This window comes from Aplysia californica, unplaced genomic scaffold (assembly GCF_000002075.1).
Source record: "Aplysia californica isolate F4 #8 unplaced genomic scaffold, AplCal3.0 scaffold00037, whole genome shotgun sequence".
NCBI lineage: Eukaryota > Metazoa > Mollusca > Gastropoda > Aplysiida > Aplysiidae > Aplysia > Aplysia californica.
This window is the reverse complement of record NW_004797307.1, coordinates 97,080-115,807: the sequence shown is the minus strand read 5'-3', so window position 1 is coordinate 115,807 and position 18,728 is coordinate 97,080. Positions and strand designations below refer to the sequence as shown.

The 18,728-nt window shown below is 37.4% G+C and overlaps 1 protein-coding gene across 1 annotated transcript in view; it reads right to left on the bottom strand.

Annotated features, from left to right (window-relative positions):
- LOC101846631 (coiled-coil domain-containing protein 40) overlaps positions 1 to 18,728 on the bottom strand; it is a gene marked incomplete in the record, with an annotated part of 34,690 nt that overhangs the window by 10,690 nt on the left and 5,272 nt on the right. The window contains 10 exon segments of the mRNA XM_013091469.2: positions 1,004 to 1,107; positions 1,631 to 1,771; positions 2,750 to 2,907; positions 4,481 to 4,613; positions 6,406 to 6,492; positions 7,346 to 7,429; positions 9,082 to 9,359; positions 12,133 to 12,276; positions 14,247 to 14,384; positions 17,900 to 18,133. Coding sequence (XP_012946923.1) covers positions 1,004 to 1,107; positions 1,631 to 1,771; positions 2,750 to 2,907; positions 4,481 to 4,613; positions 6,406 to 6,492; positions 7,346 to 7,429; positions 9,082 to 9,359; positions 12,133 to 12,276; positions 14,247 to 14,384; positions 17,900 to 18,133 — 1,501 coding nt within the window.

Sequence of the window (18,728 nt, the reverse complement as noted above, 5' to 3'; positions counted from 1 at the left end):
AGTTTCTGGCTCTACAAATATTTGTCAGCACATCCTGGAATCCACACAGAAATTTGTTTTCACGTGGAAGTAAAAGGTGTTGAGCCCCACCCCAAAATTATTTGATAAAAATTGCCCAATGTGCAGAAAAATGTCTGTTTCTACAATTTCATCATTTTGACCAGATTTTACCGTGATGCCACAAATATGAGTAGTAAAACTATGTTCATTGACATAGAAATAACATAAACAAAGTTATCTGAACCTTCTAAAAAATGCAGATAAAATGCACACCCAGCAAGAAAACAACACAGTTAAGTTTTATACTTTGCTGAATCACAAGATGGATTGTTGCACTGCTACTCACTATTTGAGATTATGAATAAATGATTATTTATTCACAGGTGTTGGGATTCACCACTGTTAAAATGATAAAAGAATGGGGTTCACTGAGGATATCACATTTAAAGTCCAAGGATTTTTTACGTAGAAAAGGCCATATGTGACAGGTGCTGACAAAATGAGTTGCTTCTTGGATTCAAGCCTTATTGAAATATATACAGCACACTTATTATGGGTGAAGTTTCTACAGTTTAGAAGTATGAAATAAAAAGCAGGTTATACTTGAAGAATATGGCATCAATAGAAATTCTACAAATTTGATCCTAGTATCGATTTATGGCCAATATCTCCACTAGTGGATTGCGAGAAGTAACTCATTTTGTCAGCATGTCTCACATATTATAGCTATTGGGTGTGTGAGATAAAACAGTGGATCACAATTATTGCCTTTATAGGAAATACTTGAAGGCAAGATGTGGGGCAACATGATTAAGGGTAGATAATGAACAAAGTGGACCGATAAAATTAGGGCATGAACTGGCCTAAATGTGCATGACTGTAGCTAGTGACCAAAAGTAACGGCAGGTCATTGAACACTAACCCCTGAGCCAGATATGACACCTTCTGCAAATCGGTAAATTCTTGTCTTTTGTCAGACATAGAAACATGTTAAAGAACTTACTCAAGAGCTTCTTGCGTTGCAGAATGGGCCTCGTCTCTGCGCCTCATACCAATGAGAGAGCTGTTCCATTTCTGATAAAGGTCCTTCTTTTCAAGAGTGATAGCCTGCAGAAAGCACAACATACTGAGTCTTGTCCTGCTAATACAATCATAAAAGGAAATGAAAAAGTCGTTTGGAGTGTTAAACTGATGAGATTTTAAATAACAATCCGTTGTTTTTTTCCCCTCTTTCATGATACATCTTTTCTCCTCAAACTGTTATGTTGCTAGTCCATTGGGGGGCATTTTTTTTCACTGTTAACAGTTTGCAATAAAGATGCATGAAACATAAAAGACATTTTCAATAACTACTGAATGATATTGAGGACTTCAACGATTGAATGGCAATGTGAAAGACCAAAAACAGAAGTGGCTGACCTCAATCTGTGATGGAAGGACAAATACTTGCACCACTTTATGACAGTATATATCTCAACAAAGACAGCGATTATGTGGAACATTAGCTGAAAGTATAGCACTGACAAAAATAACAATAAAAAAAGAAATTTCAGTTTTCTTAATAAATGAAACAACAATGCAGCCACTACTTTGTGAACCAATCTCATAAAATCTCACAGAAAAGTCAAACCTCAATCTCCATGTAGGCCTCCATGAGGCTCTCCTTGGCAGCCTTTGTTTCCTCTGACTGAGCACTAATCTGAGCTTCGTACATGGCAATCTCTTCCTTCAGCTTGTCCACTCTTTCCACCAAGCGGTCGACATACAAGTCCTGGTATACAAAAGAATATCTTTGTCAGTATTCTTAGTTTTAGTTTTAGTAGAGGTTTTACAGTGCTCGCAATTGCATAAGGTCATATGAGTGCCAGAAGATTAGAGGTCTTACAAGAGAGACACAAACATAAAAAAGAAGAAGGGGAGATAAGGACGATAGATGTTTCATAGGAAAGAAGAAGCAGCAAACCACACCAGAGCACCCATCAACCACCCACGTTTGTCAGTATTCATGAAAACACCCACAGGGTAAAAGATCAAGAGGAACACCACGTGGAACCTGAGAAGAGTCACGGAAATGGATGTACCGAAAAGTGGGAAGACATGGAGTGACATCAAGTGACTAGTGATAGGGAAAGGTGGAAAGTGTTTGTGGCCTATATCCTGATCCAGGGTGAGAAAGGCAATGATGATGATGATTCATGAAAACAAAAATCCACAACATTTCTACGGACTACATTGTAAGAATAAATGAATAAGGGGTGGTAAGGTAAAGTGAGAAGAAGTGACTTAGGAGGGACTCCAGCCATAAGGTCCAGGCAATTAACTTTTACTATTATCTACAAAATTAGTCTAATGTAGTAGATGCTTACAGTAGACCTTGACAATTATCCCCCAGTAATTTAGAATACTCTCTTCCATTAGTGGTCTTCTGTGTAACTTCTGCAGATGCCACCATTTCTCCTTATTTCCTCAGCATATGAGCTAATTTGTCCACTTAATTTGATTTCACTTTCATTCTTTTGTCATTGAGAGTCATCTTCATGTTGTGCTATTGGCGGTGGAAGGTGTTTCTCTTAGGCTCTTATTCTAGTCACACACGAGTATCTCACCCTTTTGAAAAGGTTTATATGTAACAGTTGCTTTGACAATCTTCAATTTCTTACCCCAACAACTTGTTCACATTCTATGTGATGACAGGAAAAAATCTGGCTACAAACAGCTTTTAGTCAAGAAAATTTTTTTTCACTCTTGCCTGTTTTTGCTTGTCCATTTCTGCGCGGGAGACTTCAGACTCCACTTTCTCTGCTGCACGTCTCATCACAGCTATGTCGGACCTGACATCCTCCTTGGCATTTTCCATGTAGAACAACCTCAGAGCCAAGTTCTCTACTTCACTCTGCAGCTCTGAGCCTGTTTGAATGGTTCAAAATCATTAATGATGTGTTCAGTCAGGATGTGACACTGGGTAATGGTAATAGATGAAGCAAGTTTACTTCAGTAAACATAGAGCATCAGCTTCTGTCAGGTGTTTTGCTGTTGCACACAGGAGACATGAGTCTGATTCCTGAGTGAAGAGAATTTACACCAAGTATCTCGGTCTTTCTGCTGGGATATTGTATCCCTCTCAGCTCAGGCTGGCCCTGACACATAAAGTCAAAGGCCGCCTTTTAAATGATCTAAATTGTGTTGGGGGACAAAGAAAGGAGGCGAGGGTTTGTGAAAACACTATATTTTAAAAAAGAAAAAAATTATTTTAACTTAGAGCTGTCATTTCTTTGAAATGATATTAATTAACATCCTGACATGAAACCTACCATGCATGGTTAATGTGATCTTTTCCAAAATGTATGTATAATTGTAAAGGGAAAAACAAACAACTGAATTGCAAGTTGAAACGTAGTGCCCCTATAATCCATATCAGTTCCCTGAAAGTTTTTTGTAAAACAATTTAACTTAAAACTATTCCTTTTCTTTCGTTTAAGTTTTAGTTTGAGTTTTATAGCACCTGCAATAGAAATAGGCAGTAGGTCCTACACGTGGTAAAGATTAAAGGTATTTACAAGAGAGTAACATACAAAGAATTATTAAGGAGGAGAGATAAGGACGATAGATGCTTGACAGAAAAGAAGGAGCAAACCACACCTCCAGAGCTCCCACTATACCCACTGCACTTCCTTTCCTTTCAGCTTGCTTCAAACTGATTGAATTTGTATAGGCAACTATCTCTTAAGAATCCAGTTACTATTTCTATACGGAAATACTGTGTTACAAGAAAAAGGAATCTAATTTCAATGAATGTACAGAGGAGTCCACTTAAACCGAACACGTTTAATCTGAAATTAGCAGTAAACTGAAAGAAAACACAATCCCCCAGATTTTTTTCTCTTTGGGCAATCTATCCAATCTTTCTATACTGAATACCCGGCTAAACTGGGGAAAATCCAGTGGTCCCAAAGATTTCAGTGGAAATGGATGCCATTATAGTTATCTATGTCATGTTTGTCAAATCTTTACATGTTTAGTAAACCTTCTCAGCCCAAGAGGTAAAAACTTTGTTTACACACAGAGGGGCATAGGTCTGGTCACAAAAAGTGAGTGGTGCTTATAGAAAGTTAGAGGGATTAAAACTGTTATGCAAAGTTCCCTAAGTAAAATATATTAAATCTCTTGAAAAAAAGAAACTAGTATGATCTGCGTTTTAAAAGAAAGAAATTATGTTTCCTCACTAGCAAAATTGAAGGCAAATGAGGCAGGGGTAGGCCCAGAGCAATCTACTTAGGGAACCTAAAAAAACGGGTAACGGGGAAAGATCAGGGAAACGTAGCTTTTTTAAGAGCATCCGAGCAAATGAATGAATGGAGAACCATGATCGCCGATGTCTGTCGCAGATCTGGCACTGGATGATGATGATGAAATTACGTCACAGCTAACCCTTCCCTGTCCCAAAAATAAACTCAAAAGCAGATCAAAACTAATACCTTACCTTTTTTCTTTTCTTTGTTCACAATAATCTGCGAGTCCTTGTACAAGCCTCGGACATCGTTCAACTCTTGTTCCTCTTTCTGGCGCTCCTGCTTCAGGCCAGCAACATTGTCATGCTTTTGCTCAAGCATCATCTGAAAATATTGTTTAATTTGAGTAAGGGTTTTCAGGCACTTGAAACACAAATAGGTTATATAAGTGCCAAAGATTAGAGGTGTTTATACTAGACAGCACATACAAAAAAAGAAAGAGGAGAGATAAGGGAGAGAGATGTTTGACAGGGAAAAAAGGAGCAAACCACACCAGAGCACCTGCCAACCACCCACTTTGAAAAGGTTTTAGTGCAACGCCATGGAATTGAATAGCAAAAGACAAATTTGAAATGGTTAATTTGTCATAATTTTGTGTAATGCAGAAGCTTTTTGACATGATTACAATAACACGGATAGAAAGCTTTAAAGACATACACAATAAATAGACAGCTGTGTTTAATTGGGGCATAATAGATAGTAAGTCAGCAAAGGAACAGCTACATGTACCAGGAACAGAGTGGGACAAAAATAGCACAAAAGTAACACAGGAACAAAGTGGGACAAAATAGTAACACAGGGACAAAGAGCTATTTCAGTGGGACAAAAGTAACATGAGAAAAAAGAGGGACAATAATTACACAGTTAAAGTGGGACAATAGTAACATAACACAGGATCAGAGTGGGACAAAAGTAACACAGAATAGAAGACAAGTAGCTGTCCACACAAGACAGCCCACAATAAATAGAGACAAGAAAGATGAACAGAAGAAAAACTCCTAAACAAAAGATGTCAAAAAACAATTCTGTTCTTTCCTTCTTTCATACTTGTCCATCTCTTGTATCTTACAGTTATATTCATACTTCACCTGTCATCTGCCAGGCTCACAAGCCAAGCTATAAGAGATGACCGAGAGTTGGACTTTGACTAGTGAAGGCGTTTTGAGAGCATTCTACTGTGTAATAATTTTTGTTTTTTTATCTAACAATCTAATAATATTGATTGCAAAGCTTATAGAGCTTGCTGTTGAGTAGGAATTCGCACTATTTAAATTTAAATGCTATCTAAAAAGTTGTTCCCACATCCGATCCGGACATAGGGGATTGCCTTGTTAGGGAGACAACTTTTTGGACCTTCGGCATACTTTTCGTACGGTGGCCAGTTCCTTTCCATGCCGCCTTTACTTCCCCATCTCGAAGTCAGGTACCTATTACTGCTGGGTGGGCAGGAGGTGGCAAAAAAAATCTGTATCCGAACCGAGGCTCGAACCTGGACTTTCCGCTTCGGGACGAGGCAACTAACCGCTCTACCACTGCACCCTCAAGAGCTATCTATTAACTAATATTTTTATCAAAAAAGAGTTCTATGGCATTTGCAAGACAAATAGGTAATTTAAGAGTCACAGATTAGAGTTGTTACTGAGGAGTCCCATTCAGAGAAAAAAAGGAGAAGAGATAAGGATGACAGATGTTTCATGGGAAAGAAGAAGCAAACCACACCAGAGCAACTGCCAATTCCCCATGTAATGAGAAATGAAGTAGAAAGAATCTGAAGTTCATGAATTAAATTAACTCCTACACCTTATCCAAAAAAGAGACAACAAACAACATTTGAAAGTCCTATCTCTCACTTTGAAAATAATGGTGCATTGCAGTTGGAGTTGTATCTAGATTTTAGTTCGAGTAAAGAGAAGCACACTGATACAATAACAGTCGTTCAGAACAGAGGAAAAGTAAGAAAGACAGACTTTTAAAAAATCAGAGGGCAAAAAAAAAGGTAGACCCCACCGGTAGTACTTTCCAAACACCCACCTTGTCTAAGTTCCATTGAAGAACAAACTTCAAGTTTTAAAAGCTGCTGTAGCACTTCAAAATTTGCTTGACCGTGCAATCTTACCTGGTATCTAGCTAGCTCCTGCTGAACTCCATATAGATCCACTCCAAGATCTTCACGCTCCTTCTTTTTCACTCTCAAAGTCTCATCCTATGTATAGGGAAAGAAAAAAAACAAATTGACAACAAAAAGAACTCTCTTTCTAAATTGTCAAAATATTTAGGGAAATCTTGTGACATACTTTGTATGAATGATGATGGTTGAACTATTTGACATGCATCATCACAAGAAATTATTAACCTATAGCACTGCTTTGATTTCTGGAGGTAGACTTGAATGGGTTGTCCACAAAATGCCTTAAAAAACCCCCAAAGGATACAATTGTAAGCAGATACACTGCCACCCCAAGTTAAGTTGTAGTAACTAACTCCACAAATGCTTATGTGTGTCTGATGAAGCTTAATACAGTGTTCTAGACTATAAATAGGTCATTTAACGTAAGGAAAATATCACCTGATCCCTAACAAACCACTAAGACGAGAAAAAATATTCAATGAAGGAGAAGGAAAAGGAAACCGCGGAAAGCAGTTTGCAATTTTACAAGTATGGGTTTTGTAACCAACAGCACCATGATGATAGATGCTCAGTTATGTGAAGTATGCAATTCCAGATACACATGGGAGCCAGCCAAAATAGTTTACACTTGCAAAATGAAAATCAACATTTTCTCAATGACAACAATTTAGTATAAGACAAGAAGTAATCAACATTTATTAACAATATCTCCTCCCAGAGAGCAATGTCTGATTTTGTTTGAGAAATGAAAAGCACATTGACACTATGAAGGCTGTTTAATTCTGGTAAAAAGTCAGACAGACAGACAGACAGACAGAGACGACAGAGGGAGAGAAAAAGTATATGGACCCATCAACCACCCATGAGAACAATGTAGCCAAAGTCATATCTACAACAATGAGCACATTGTTAAGGATAAATTCTTTACCAGATCCCGCAGCTCCAGAGAGATCTTCTCATGTTGCTTGTTGAGATGAGCATTCAGGGCAGCTTGGAATCTCCTCATCAGGGGCTGAAAATGAGGCACAGGTAAAAAAAATAAGATTATTGAAACACGACAGAATATATGATCTCGACAAAAATTTCAAAATGAACTTAGAGAAGCATAAAAAAAAATTTGAATATTCACAAGGTTTTAATTCTGAAAACCACTGACATTAGAAGTATTAATACACTTGTGTGTGCATACATAGACAAACACATACAAACAAACATAAACACATAAGACTAGCATCTCAATTACAACAGTGCATTGCAAAAGTGACCACTTAATATAACATAGCATGACGGCATCACACTAGAAACACAGGAAAATACAGGAGAAAAAGATGTGTAGTCAAACATGCACAGAGTGAACACACACATAGCGAACAAATTTTGATGTCCCAAATTTTCTATTACACACATACACACAGACACACACACACACACATATACAGTAGTCAACACCTAAGATCTCGGTGCTCAGGAGCAAGGTAAATACGGGACCTTAGGCGAACCGAGACCTTAGCCGAATGGCCAGGGGAAAGAATCCACAGTAACTCATGGCCAGGCCCAAAATCTGTACAATGATCTTCCCTTACTTTAAAATGAACTGACATGACTACTGGGCACTAATATTTTTTTTTCTGAAGTCAGTTTTTCCTTTTTCTGTTTGTTTGGGGGAGGAGGGGTGGGGCTTTAAAAAAAATACTGTGTCAGCTGGGAACCAGTTGACTTCAGGCAATGCCCCCCACCAAAAATTTATTGCTTTCCATCTCTGACGGAGTTCCCCACTCAGGTCATGATGCAATATAAATCGTTGAGATGTGACCACACCGACTAAATAAAAAAAAAGAAGAAAGGCGTGTTCACTGCAAACGGATGACCACATTACACAAACGCGATCGGACAGTCCATGAGTAGGGGCGCCAGTCTGTCTAGGAAGTTCGAGCACAAAACAGAAAGACGAGAGCGATGGTCGGGGAAACATAAGCGTCCACGAGTTCACAGTTTGATGGAATGCAGTCTGATGCTAGCTGGTAGGCTCTCCGCACCAAGTGTGTGATTTAAGATGAAGTGGAGGGCTCAGGTGATCGGGGAAAGCAATGCATCCATGAGTTCACATCTTGGTACGATCCCGTCTGCGGCAAACATTGTAACCGCTTATCGAGATTTACAACAGAAGTGTGATCGCATTCATGACAGTGGATGATCCGTGACGTGACAGACCCTACAATGATTGCACATTCTCGCTACTTTGTCGACCAACTGAGTGTGTCCAGGTTTCTTCTTTTTTTTCGTAAAAAAAAAAGAGAAAGAACCCCCCAAACTCAACTATGACCTGAAAAGCGGGATCTTAACTGAATGTAGCTCCTTCAGCGTGGGTCAGAGTGAGATCTTAGGGGTAACTTTCATATATAGTAAAAATTCTGTTTTTTCAAAACAGCAGGATCTTAGGCGAACCCGGACCATAAGCAGTGGAATCTTAGGCGGAGACTACTATATATATTTATATTTTCTTTATATTTAAAATCCGTACATAGTGAATTTTGTAGTTAAGAAAAGCTTTCCTCGTCCCACCCATTTCACTATGAGCATGCTAGAATATATAATTTTAAAATTTCTATGCCACTAAAATACATCATTCTTCAGCTATATATATCATAAAAAGACTGCACTCACATGGTCAGGATCCAGCACAACCATATCAGTCTCATTATCGCTGTTGTCATCCGTGTCAAGCCCCTCCTCATCATCATCCAAATTGTCCTCCTCGTCATCATCTTCATCATCATCATCATCGCCACCACCTCCACCACCACCATAATAATCCCCATCATCCCCACCACCAGAAGATGCCCAGTGCTGAACTGCTTGGGTGGGCGGTGGCTCATGGGTGTCCATGGCATTCATGTTTAGAGGAGTTAAACCTTTGTTCTCTACTTCCATCCCTGGTGCATCTGAGGAAACAAGAGAAGTTTATGATGGTAACTCTCATAGACAGGCCATTGGCCTTTACGGTCAATTGTAGAAACAGTGATTTTGATTTTAAGCAGGTTATCATTTTTAAACTGTTATTTTACCTCAAGTTTTTAGCATTTTAAATCTGATTATTGACCTGGGCCAAGCTGTGCAGTGAACTGTTATGAATGCAACCAACTTGTGTTTCGCGCACTCACATGACCTTATGCAGTTGCGAGTGCCGTAAAACTCTAACTAAAACTAAAAAAAATAATTAAAACTCTCATATACAGAGGCTGCAGAAACAAGAGAACCTTATGGTAGCTCTCATAAACAGTGGGGAAAACGTTTTGCCTCTCAGTTTGCACACATAAATAAACAGAGCAAAAACAATAATAATCTAGTCACTCTTGACAGTGAAATTGTATAGGTTTAACGGCCTGTTCACTCTTGAATGGAGGAATAGATAACAGTATGGAGAGCAAATTGTCACTCCTCAGTGTATCAATATTTATGAGAAAGATTATTCTATTTAAACAGTATACATTTTTGTCAAAATCAGTTTTTACTAATCTTTTTAGTTTAGTTTAGTTTTAGTAGAGATTTTACGGCCCTCGCAATAGCATAAGGTCATATGAGCGCAAAGGGGTGGATGTCAACATAGAAGTCCTTAAAGGGAATCAGACATACTCTGCTCATCTCTCTAGCTTCAACAGCACAAAGTCTGCTTCGATTATCAAGGCACCCCGGACATAGCGGGTCACAAGAGTGTGACAAACATACAAAAGAAGTAGAGGGAAATGATGATAGTAAGGATTGTGAAAGAAAAAGAAGCAGTTCCCTGTCGCAGTTCAGTCACAGTTAGGAGCATGACATGGATGAGTCAGCCCATTTGCAATTCCACTGTGCATAAGATAATGCCCCCCCCCCCCTTTGGGAATGGCTTAAAGACACTTCAGTCAGTAGTGGTGCCCCGGTGGGAGTACTAATCTTTACAGATCTTGCACAATAGTAAATTTTTGATAATCCATTATCAAGTAACAGATTCATGTCTCTGTTCTTGGTTGTATCTTCTTCTTTTGAATTTATAGGAATCTTAATGACACCAGCTTGACATCGGAAAATAACTAGCATTGGAAGAAAGATTAACAGACCCCCCAAAAAGAGGACAAACTCAAAGCTGCAGTCTTGCTGTTAAAAATCATGTTGAAAAAAGACAAAACAGAATCAAGTAACATATCAAGACTACAAAAACCCAGCACAAAACTTACAATAGATGATGGAAACCACCATTGCATCATTAAACATCCAATGATTAACACAACAAGACACTAAAACAAAAACATTCTAAAAGATTTAACACAAACCAAAATTACGTAGAGACAGAATAACAAGAGTAGGAAAAAAAAATTGGTAATCTTTTTTTCAGTTCTACTTCCATCGTTTTCATATATCTTGTAAGTATAACAAATTTTGACCAATATTCAAATGAAATTCTCCTGTGAGAAATCAAGAGCCCAAGAAATAACATTTACAGAAAATGGACACCCCCCAAAAAATAAGAGAAGGAATACGTTTTACAATTCTGAGTGAGATTTTGAAAAGAAAACCACTGGTACCATCTAGTTTGACAAAGAAAAGATAAATCAATGAACTGCTAGAAGCAGTTCCTGGACATTATACCAAACAATTCAATTTACATTAGTTTTTCTTTTATGATCATAATACGGATAAAAAAATATAACATAACAGGCCAAACATTCACACATAACGTTTTCAACAGCAGGAGGCCTTCAAGAACTGAAGAGGAAACAATGTTGAATGTGTCACGACGCAGTGGAATCAGGTGCTCGTCAATTTTTGGGGATGAGGAGTTATTGGTTACATCTTAAAGCTTTTGTTTATTTGTCTTGCTTTTAATTTAAAAAATACCCATGTATCTTGAATAGAAGTCGAGACATTTGGCATTGAAAGAGGAGGGAGTTGCCTGGTTTCAGAAGTAAAATTAGCGAAAAAATGGATGCTAAAGTTTGGGGACTTCCATAACTTGAGAGTCCTTGGAAACTGAAAATTACGTACATGTTTTTGAGCCTTAAATATCGTTTTTCAGTGAAATTCACACAAAAATGTGTTTTTAAATGGATATACAAGGTATGAGCCAAAAAACAAAAATTTGACAAAATTGCCTAAAAGCCATAAACATGTTGATTTCTTTGATTTCATTATTTGGACGAGCACCTGATTTTATCATGATGTCTCACCAATGTTCTCAATAATGAACGACTATATTTGTTAACCTTTTCTCAATCAACAACAAGATGATAGGCCTACTGGGTAGCATAACATAGGACAAAAGTGATAATGCATCGTAATTTGACAACCCACTGAGAAAATTCTTAAAGAAGACATTAGGGGGGAAAAAAAGAAGCAAATAAAAAAAAAGACAGAGAATGCAACAACTTAGTTCACCTCTCCAACTACCATTCCCCTTCATATCTATGAAACTGGAGAAGCAAAAATACATTGATACATGTATTCAAATAAGAATGAACACTACTGATGATACCGGTACTCTTAATATAAAAACCTTGAATTGAAAAATACATGGAACAGCATAAATCAACAAAACTGTAATGAACAAAGATAGATTAATTGTTTGTTGAGAATTTAAAAAACAACAACTTATAATGGGGTAAATTAGGACATTATGGGTTTGAACTTCAAAATTGTGAAATGACATTAGAGAGTAAAATGTCAAACTTAATACCTCACCTTTAGCAGTCTCCAACACTGAGGCTACAGTTTCCTTAACCATGTCTTCCATCAAATGCATTCTATTCAATTTCATTAGAGATACTGACCATTTTGGGCCCAAAGGATACTCTGTAGACACTGGATTAGAGACAGGCTCTCTTCCTTAAACAGTAAAGAAGATTTTACGATTCTTGTATGCTTTAGCGCACATTCAAATACAGTATGATGAGTATTGTTTATACTGTGCTTTTCACTCCTTTAAGTAAGCATGAAATATACTGGAACTTTATGAAGATTACAATTAGAAACATTGACTTTACTTTATGTTATTTGTTCTTTAGGGACTGAGATTTGGGTGAAATCTATTATATTATCACATTCCTCTTTCCTCAGAACATGTGTCCCAATATGCTAAATCAACTGAGTCTGAACAGACAGATTTTGATAACAAAACTCTAACCCTGAATGGTCTTACTGTAAACGACAACCTGGAATAATGGGATTGATTTTAGGGACAATAATAGCACCCAGCCGAAGTAATGATCAGGAAAAGCGTTTCAAATGCCAGTGTAGAGTACCTAAAAACTCAGCGGAGGGGGAGACCCTTCATTCACAATTTTATCATTCAATCCTAATAAATCTTATGTCAGACATTGAATTTGAACTAAAATACAATTAAGCCAGAGATGAAATAGTGCTAAAAATGATTATACATGAGGAAAGATCAATGAGATTTCCAAGTTAAGAAATGCTAATAAGTTTACTATTGTTGATAAACTTAAAATCCTGTTAGACTAGACATGATTTCAAAGGGCTTAGCTCCCTGTTTTGACTGTGATCTCTGGAGAAATAGTTGCTTTCAAAGACAAGCGGGCTGACCCAGATTTTGGGGATTCCAGAAATCTTCACCAACACAAAAAATGGGCATTGCCTTACCTTTAGGAGAAGTTTGATTTCATTTGTGTGTATATTTGTTTGGTTATGGAGAAAACTCTCCTTGTCTTTTAAAGAAACTGAACAAAGGGCAAAAATTTAATCCTTACCTTTGATTTTCTCAAAATAGCATTTTCCGGTATAGCCCCCTTATTGTGCTTAAAAGCGACCAAATATTCCTCGAGAAATAAATTAAACTCTTCTCAAATTTAGACCTTAAACTGTTATGGGGAGACAACCAACTGTGCCACAGTGGCTGACATAAGCTAAAAATGCATTTAGACAAAACTCAGTAATCTAAATTTCTCCAGGAGTTTAGCTAGATCTAGATCTAGATCTAGATTCTAGATTTCTAGATTCTAGATCTACCCAATTTAGGATGGACCATTGACAGAACATTGAACGGCAATCTGAAAATGTCTACTGCTTTCATAAAAAGCACATAACTTCTTTACATTCTCACACTCTCAGTCTTTCATATTGCACAAATCAGAAAAAACAAGCTAAAGGCCTTGTTCATAAAACAAGATCCCAGGGCATCAACATTATGAGGCTGCATCACCTTTATCACTTCTTTTAGGCCTGACAACAGTCAGGATGTGCATCCACTGACAGTGCAGTTTTGTGCTCAGGACTGATTGATTTTCATTGTTTTTTCCCATCATTTTAATTTCAGTGAGCATTTCCATTTACCTACTTCTGCATCCATTTACAGGCATAGATCATAAACAGAAATTAGATACATAAATCTATAAATAGTAAACTCTTTTTTGATTGCCGTACTTGATGGCACCTCCAAGTACAACTGACCTTATGTTTACTGTTGTTTTTCTCATTAAAGTGAGTCACATGCTGATATCTTGGATAAGTCTATGGTATCTTTCAATCACAGTTACAATACATGTATTTTAGTTCTAAATCGGGAACAAATTTCATGGAAAGACAGTTTTTTTTTTCCTTTGCTCGTTGGAAAAGCTAACGAAACTTCCATTGGTGTGTTATTTTGACTCAGTTGGACTATATCTCCCCAAACTTTATTCAACTTGACTAATTACATTAAGCGTGATTTTTCACAGACAATAAGTCTGAAAATACGAAAGGGACAAAAATTGAGTAAATTTAAAGCACCAACTGCCGCTGAAAAAAAGTACATGAATGAAACAAATAAGGAAAATGAACATGCCAGCACCCTATAGTACCTTCCATCATTGATTCAGATTTGATTCTTACTACATCCCATTTAACACCAGAATCACGGTCGTCCTGTGATATCACTGCTGACATTTTTGCCATGGTAGAGATGTCCAGCTGACGATATTCTTCCGTTTCAAAAAATGCTGAGGAGCAACACTATTTTTTAAAAAGACTTTCTTGTTATGTCAAACAGTTGTCTCTTTGTGAATCACAAAAGCATATTTTGACGTGAATTTAAAGTCTCCGTGAACAGTTTCTACGTTCTAAAATTTGGGATCCTAATACAGTTCCCCAAATTTTATTGAATTTCTCCAGCATAGCCAAAATTAATAGAGCTCCGCAATCTTAAACTAGTTTAAAAAAGTCTTTGAAGCAAAAAAAATTCCCAGACTATTCCCTGTCTTAAATCATAGTACTTTATTAAACAAAATGAAAAAAAACACCAACCCCCCCAACCCCCCCCCCCCCCAAAGGCAAATAGTTATGCAATTCTATAGAAAGAAAACTTAAAAAGGACCTTACACACAAGCAGAGTAGCTATCTTTTAAGGTGATCATAAATATTGCATGGTTGTGAACACATGCTCTTGCTCAGCTGTGGCATATGCCATAATCAGTGTGCCTCTGTAGCCTGCACACATTTGTGAGGCATCATGGTGAAATCAGGCGCTTGTCAAAATGATAAAATCGAAGAAACCAGCAATTTTCCACTGGTTTGGCAAATTTTATTGAATTCTAGTTTTTAGACTCAACACCCATTATGTCCATTAAAAAATACATTTCTTTGTGAATTTTACTGTAAAATGTTGATTAAAAGCACAAAAAAGGTAAATTTTATATTTCCAAAGACGCTCAAGCTATTGAAGTCATCAAACCTTGGCGGCTATTTTCTAGATAATTTTACCTCTAAAACCAGGTGATCCCCACCTCCTTCAGTCGATAATGTTTAAACTTTGATTAAAGATAGATAGATACTTTTTAAAAAAATTGAATACCTGACAAATAAACAATTAAGATGATACCAATAACTCTACATGCTCAAAAAATTGACGAGCGCCTGATCCCACTGTGTCATGACAAATATAGCTGATTCCAACTCACAAGCATTCAGTTCGTCAGTTACCACACGAAATTGTAATCATATAGGAAAACGAAACAAGGCAAACAATTGCTCTCATACCTTAAATCGTAGATCTTAGTCATATAACACCCAAACAATACCAAAAACAAAAGATCATCCTCGAACACTGGGTTGAAAGTCATTGTAAAAATCTTCATGTAATGCTATGATTTAATAGATATGGGGTAAAACATACTGATGCGTTATAATACAGTATAACACGGATAGCTTGAATTTGTTGGGACTGGCCTTGGTAGTTCGAGAGATCTGTATTTCGAGGGATACGTGAACAGTGTCATGGCAACGGTTGCGTCAGAGAATCAAGGGAAGCAACAATGATTGGTTCAGACAGAGATTATTCTTTTATCGGCCACAGTCCTAGATCATACAGGTTAGATCTATGCCTATTGACTTGAATTTGAAATTTGAGAATGAGAAACACGATGAACAACGCTTTCAAGTTCAGTCGGTAATGAGCCTACCGGTACCAAGACAGTTTAATTGCATGGGTCAGAGTGAGCGGTCTTTAGTCTGCACCAATCGAACGGTGCTTTTTCAAATTTGTCAAAATATACAATTTTGACAAGATAAGCATATATATCGAAACAGTAATCAACAACACGATGACGAAAAATGCAGCCCTACCCCACCTCTCCCACCAAGCATGTAGTATTTAGCGAAGAGGGGTAGGGCAGCCGATCGTGTAATGAACAACCCCTCCTCTCGCCTGCTCCACACAAGCCAAGCCAGGCCTAGGACCTCGAGCAGCGCACTAAAAAAAGCACAACTAGCTGCTTCTGTGTTGGGGTGGCATTTTATCGAACTTGACTTTTTCCGTTTTTTTAATTATATAGGCCCGTTATTATTTTGTCTCAAGTGCACCTCAAAAGACATTGACTTTAGACCTCTACGGCAACGTAGTTAGTTCGACTTCGACTGTTCCGTGTTTGTGTTCGAGCTTCCTGTAATTTTCTTAAAAGATAAAGGAAAAAAAAAAAAAGCGTGACCGCAGGCACAGTTCGACGGATGCGTGATTTCAAGTAATTTGTGTTCGACCTATCCGGGTTATACTGTATTAAGCCGATTCATCGCTTCCATATGTTACATGTAACAACATGAGTGAAACAAAAATGTTAGCAAAAATTTCAGAGAAAAAGGTTTTACTTAAAGCCTGGACACAAGAAATTTGGGTTGGATGTATCCAACAAAGATCCTTATTTACCATGAACATATACCCACACGCAGTGACCATCACATCCAAAATCACAACACACAAAGACACAGAAACAGGAAATGCATTTACAAAGCAAAAAAATTTAAAAGAAAAAAGAAAAACAACACAAAGTCACAGGGATCAAAGAAAAGAAGACGTAAAGACATATCAAATAGAGATAAGGATGTAGGGTGGGGGGTGTTAGAGCAAGTAAGATCATAGACAGATTTCAGTTAAGAGTTTGTGAATGTTCAACTAAGGTAGAACAAACGGCATGGAAGCGTCAGAGAGAGAGTGAGAGAGAGAGAGAGAGAGAGAGAGAGAGAGAGGAGAAGGAAAGGAGAAGGTAATTTAATGTCCTTCTCTGACAGGATACAAGCCAAGAAGCTGAGAGCCCTGAAAAGTCTACAAACAACCCAAGTTCAGTTCCAGCGCACTGGGGATTCAAACTGGGGTAATCAGTAACTTGGCTGTATTATGGGAGTTTGTGACATAACACCCTCCCCCACAAAAAAACACCCAAAAAACAAAAAAAACAAAACAAAACAACTGAGAGACTACACACCACAAGATAAGCACATCAGGTGACAAAGCGCTGAATAAAAGCTTAATCTCTCCATTTCGCATGAATCAAAAAGTAATTCCACATTAAGGGAATAATGATAACTGTCTAAAATGAACAAAAGGGGAAAAGGGACTTAATTAAGAACTAATAATGTTAAAAAGCCAAAAAGTACTTATTAGTTGAATACGTTCTCTGCCATAACTAAGCATGTTATTGTCCACAATTGATATAATGAACAGATAACAAACTTGTTTTTCATAAAAAGAAAACTAAGAGAGATAAAGAGAACATTCTACCCACTTGCCACCGGTTTTCTCTCAAAGATTGTTACTAAGTTATAAGACAAGCGTACAACAAGGAACATCAACACATCACATGCATACATTCCTTTCTCAACAACAACCATAAATGTTTGTAGCACCCTATGTAATGTACCTATTATACTCCAATTACTCAATGTACTATACTCATATTACATTACTATGTCCATATTGCACAAACTCAATTACCTGTTCCTATACTGTTATGTCTGTTCGCACTGAGTAAAAGATCTCGGTCATCAATGTCCTATCATACATGAAACCAGTACTGTCTGTAATATTGTTAAACATAAAAATCTAGACCATGTCTGTTTCAATATATGAAAACTCTCCGCTACATGTCTGTTTCAAAATCAAAATGTTATGCTACATTTCACAATCTCCTGACAGACACATAAGAAAAATCTGATTCACAGAAAAAAATAAATCCGGGTCACTTACCGTCCGCCAAAGACATTGTCTCCTGCCCTGGCTGAGGGTCTTCAGGTACTTCTGGCTCCACAGCTTCCTGCTCTTCCTCATCTCTCGGAGGTTCCCTGACCGACCTTTGAGAGGAGGGCCGGGAACCCTGCCTGGAGCCTGCTGCAGATCCAGCAATTGACCCTTTGGGGGACCCTGCTGCTGATCCGGCCTTTGACCCTTTGGGGGACCCTGCTGTGGACCCAGCTACTGAACCTAAATATGATAAAATATGTTACTTTCATTGTTTTCTTTTTCCCCCAACACAAAACCTATAGAAAGGGAAACAAGCATATCATATCAAAATACAACAGTTTACCTCTATTGTCAAAATGACGATGGTGAAGAAAGACTAATGATTATATAAATATGTAATAGAAATATTTTCTAACAACAAGAAAAAGCCAGGTATTTTCATATGTGAAGTATATTTTAGTATAAACTTCTTTCTAAAGCATAGGGATATTATTTTAAGTTACAAATTGTTGTATTCCATATGATTTCAACTTTCATAATCTCATAATAGATATAATTTTTAGTTCCTAACACGATCTCATAAATTGTAAAATAACAACTCACCACACATTATCACAAAGTCATGATTATGTTCTTTTTTTTGTCAGAGAAAACAGCAAACCATATATCTATATACAACAGAAAGACTTTATTTGAAATCCATACAATAATATAGGCTATTTAAATGATTTAATATAGTTGACAGACAGACAGACAGACAGACAGACAGACAGACAGACAGACAGACAGACAGACAGACAGACAGACAGACAGACAGACAGACAGACAGACAGAC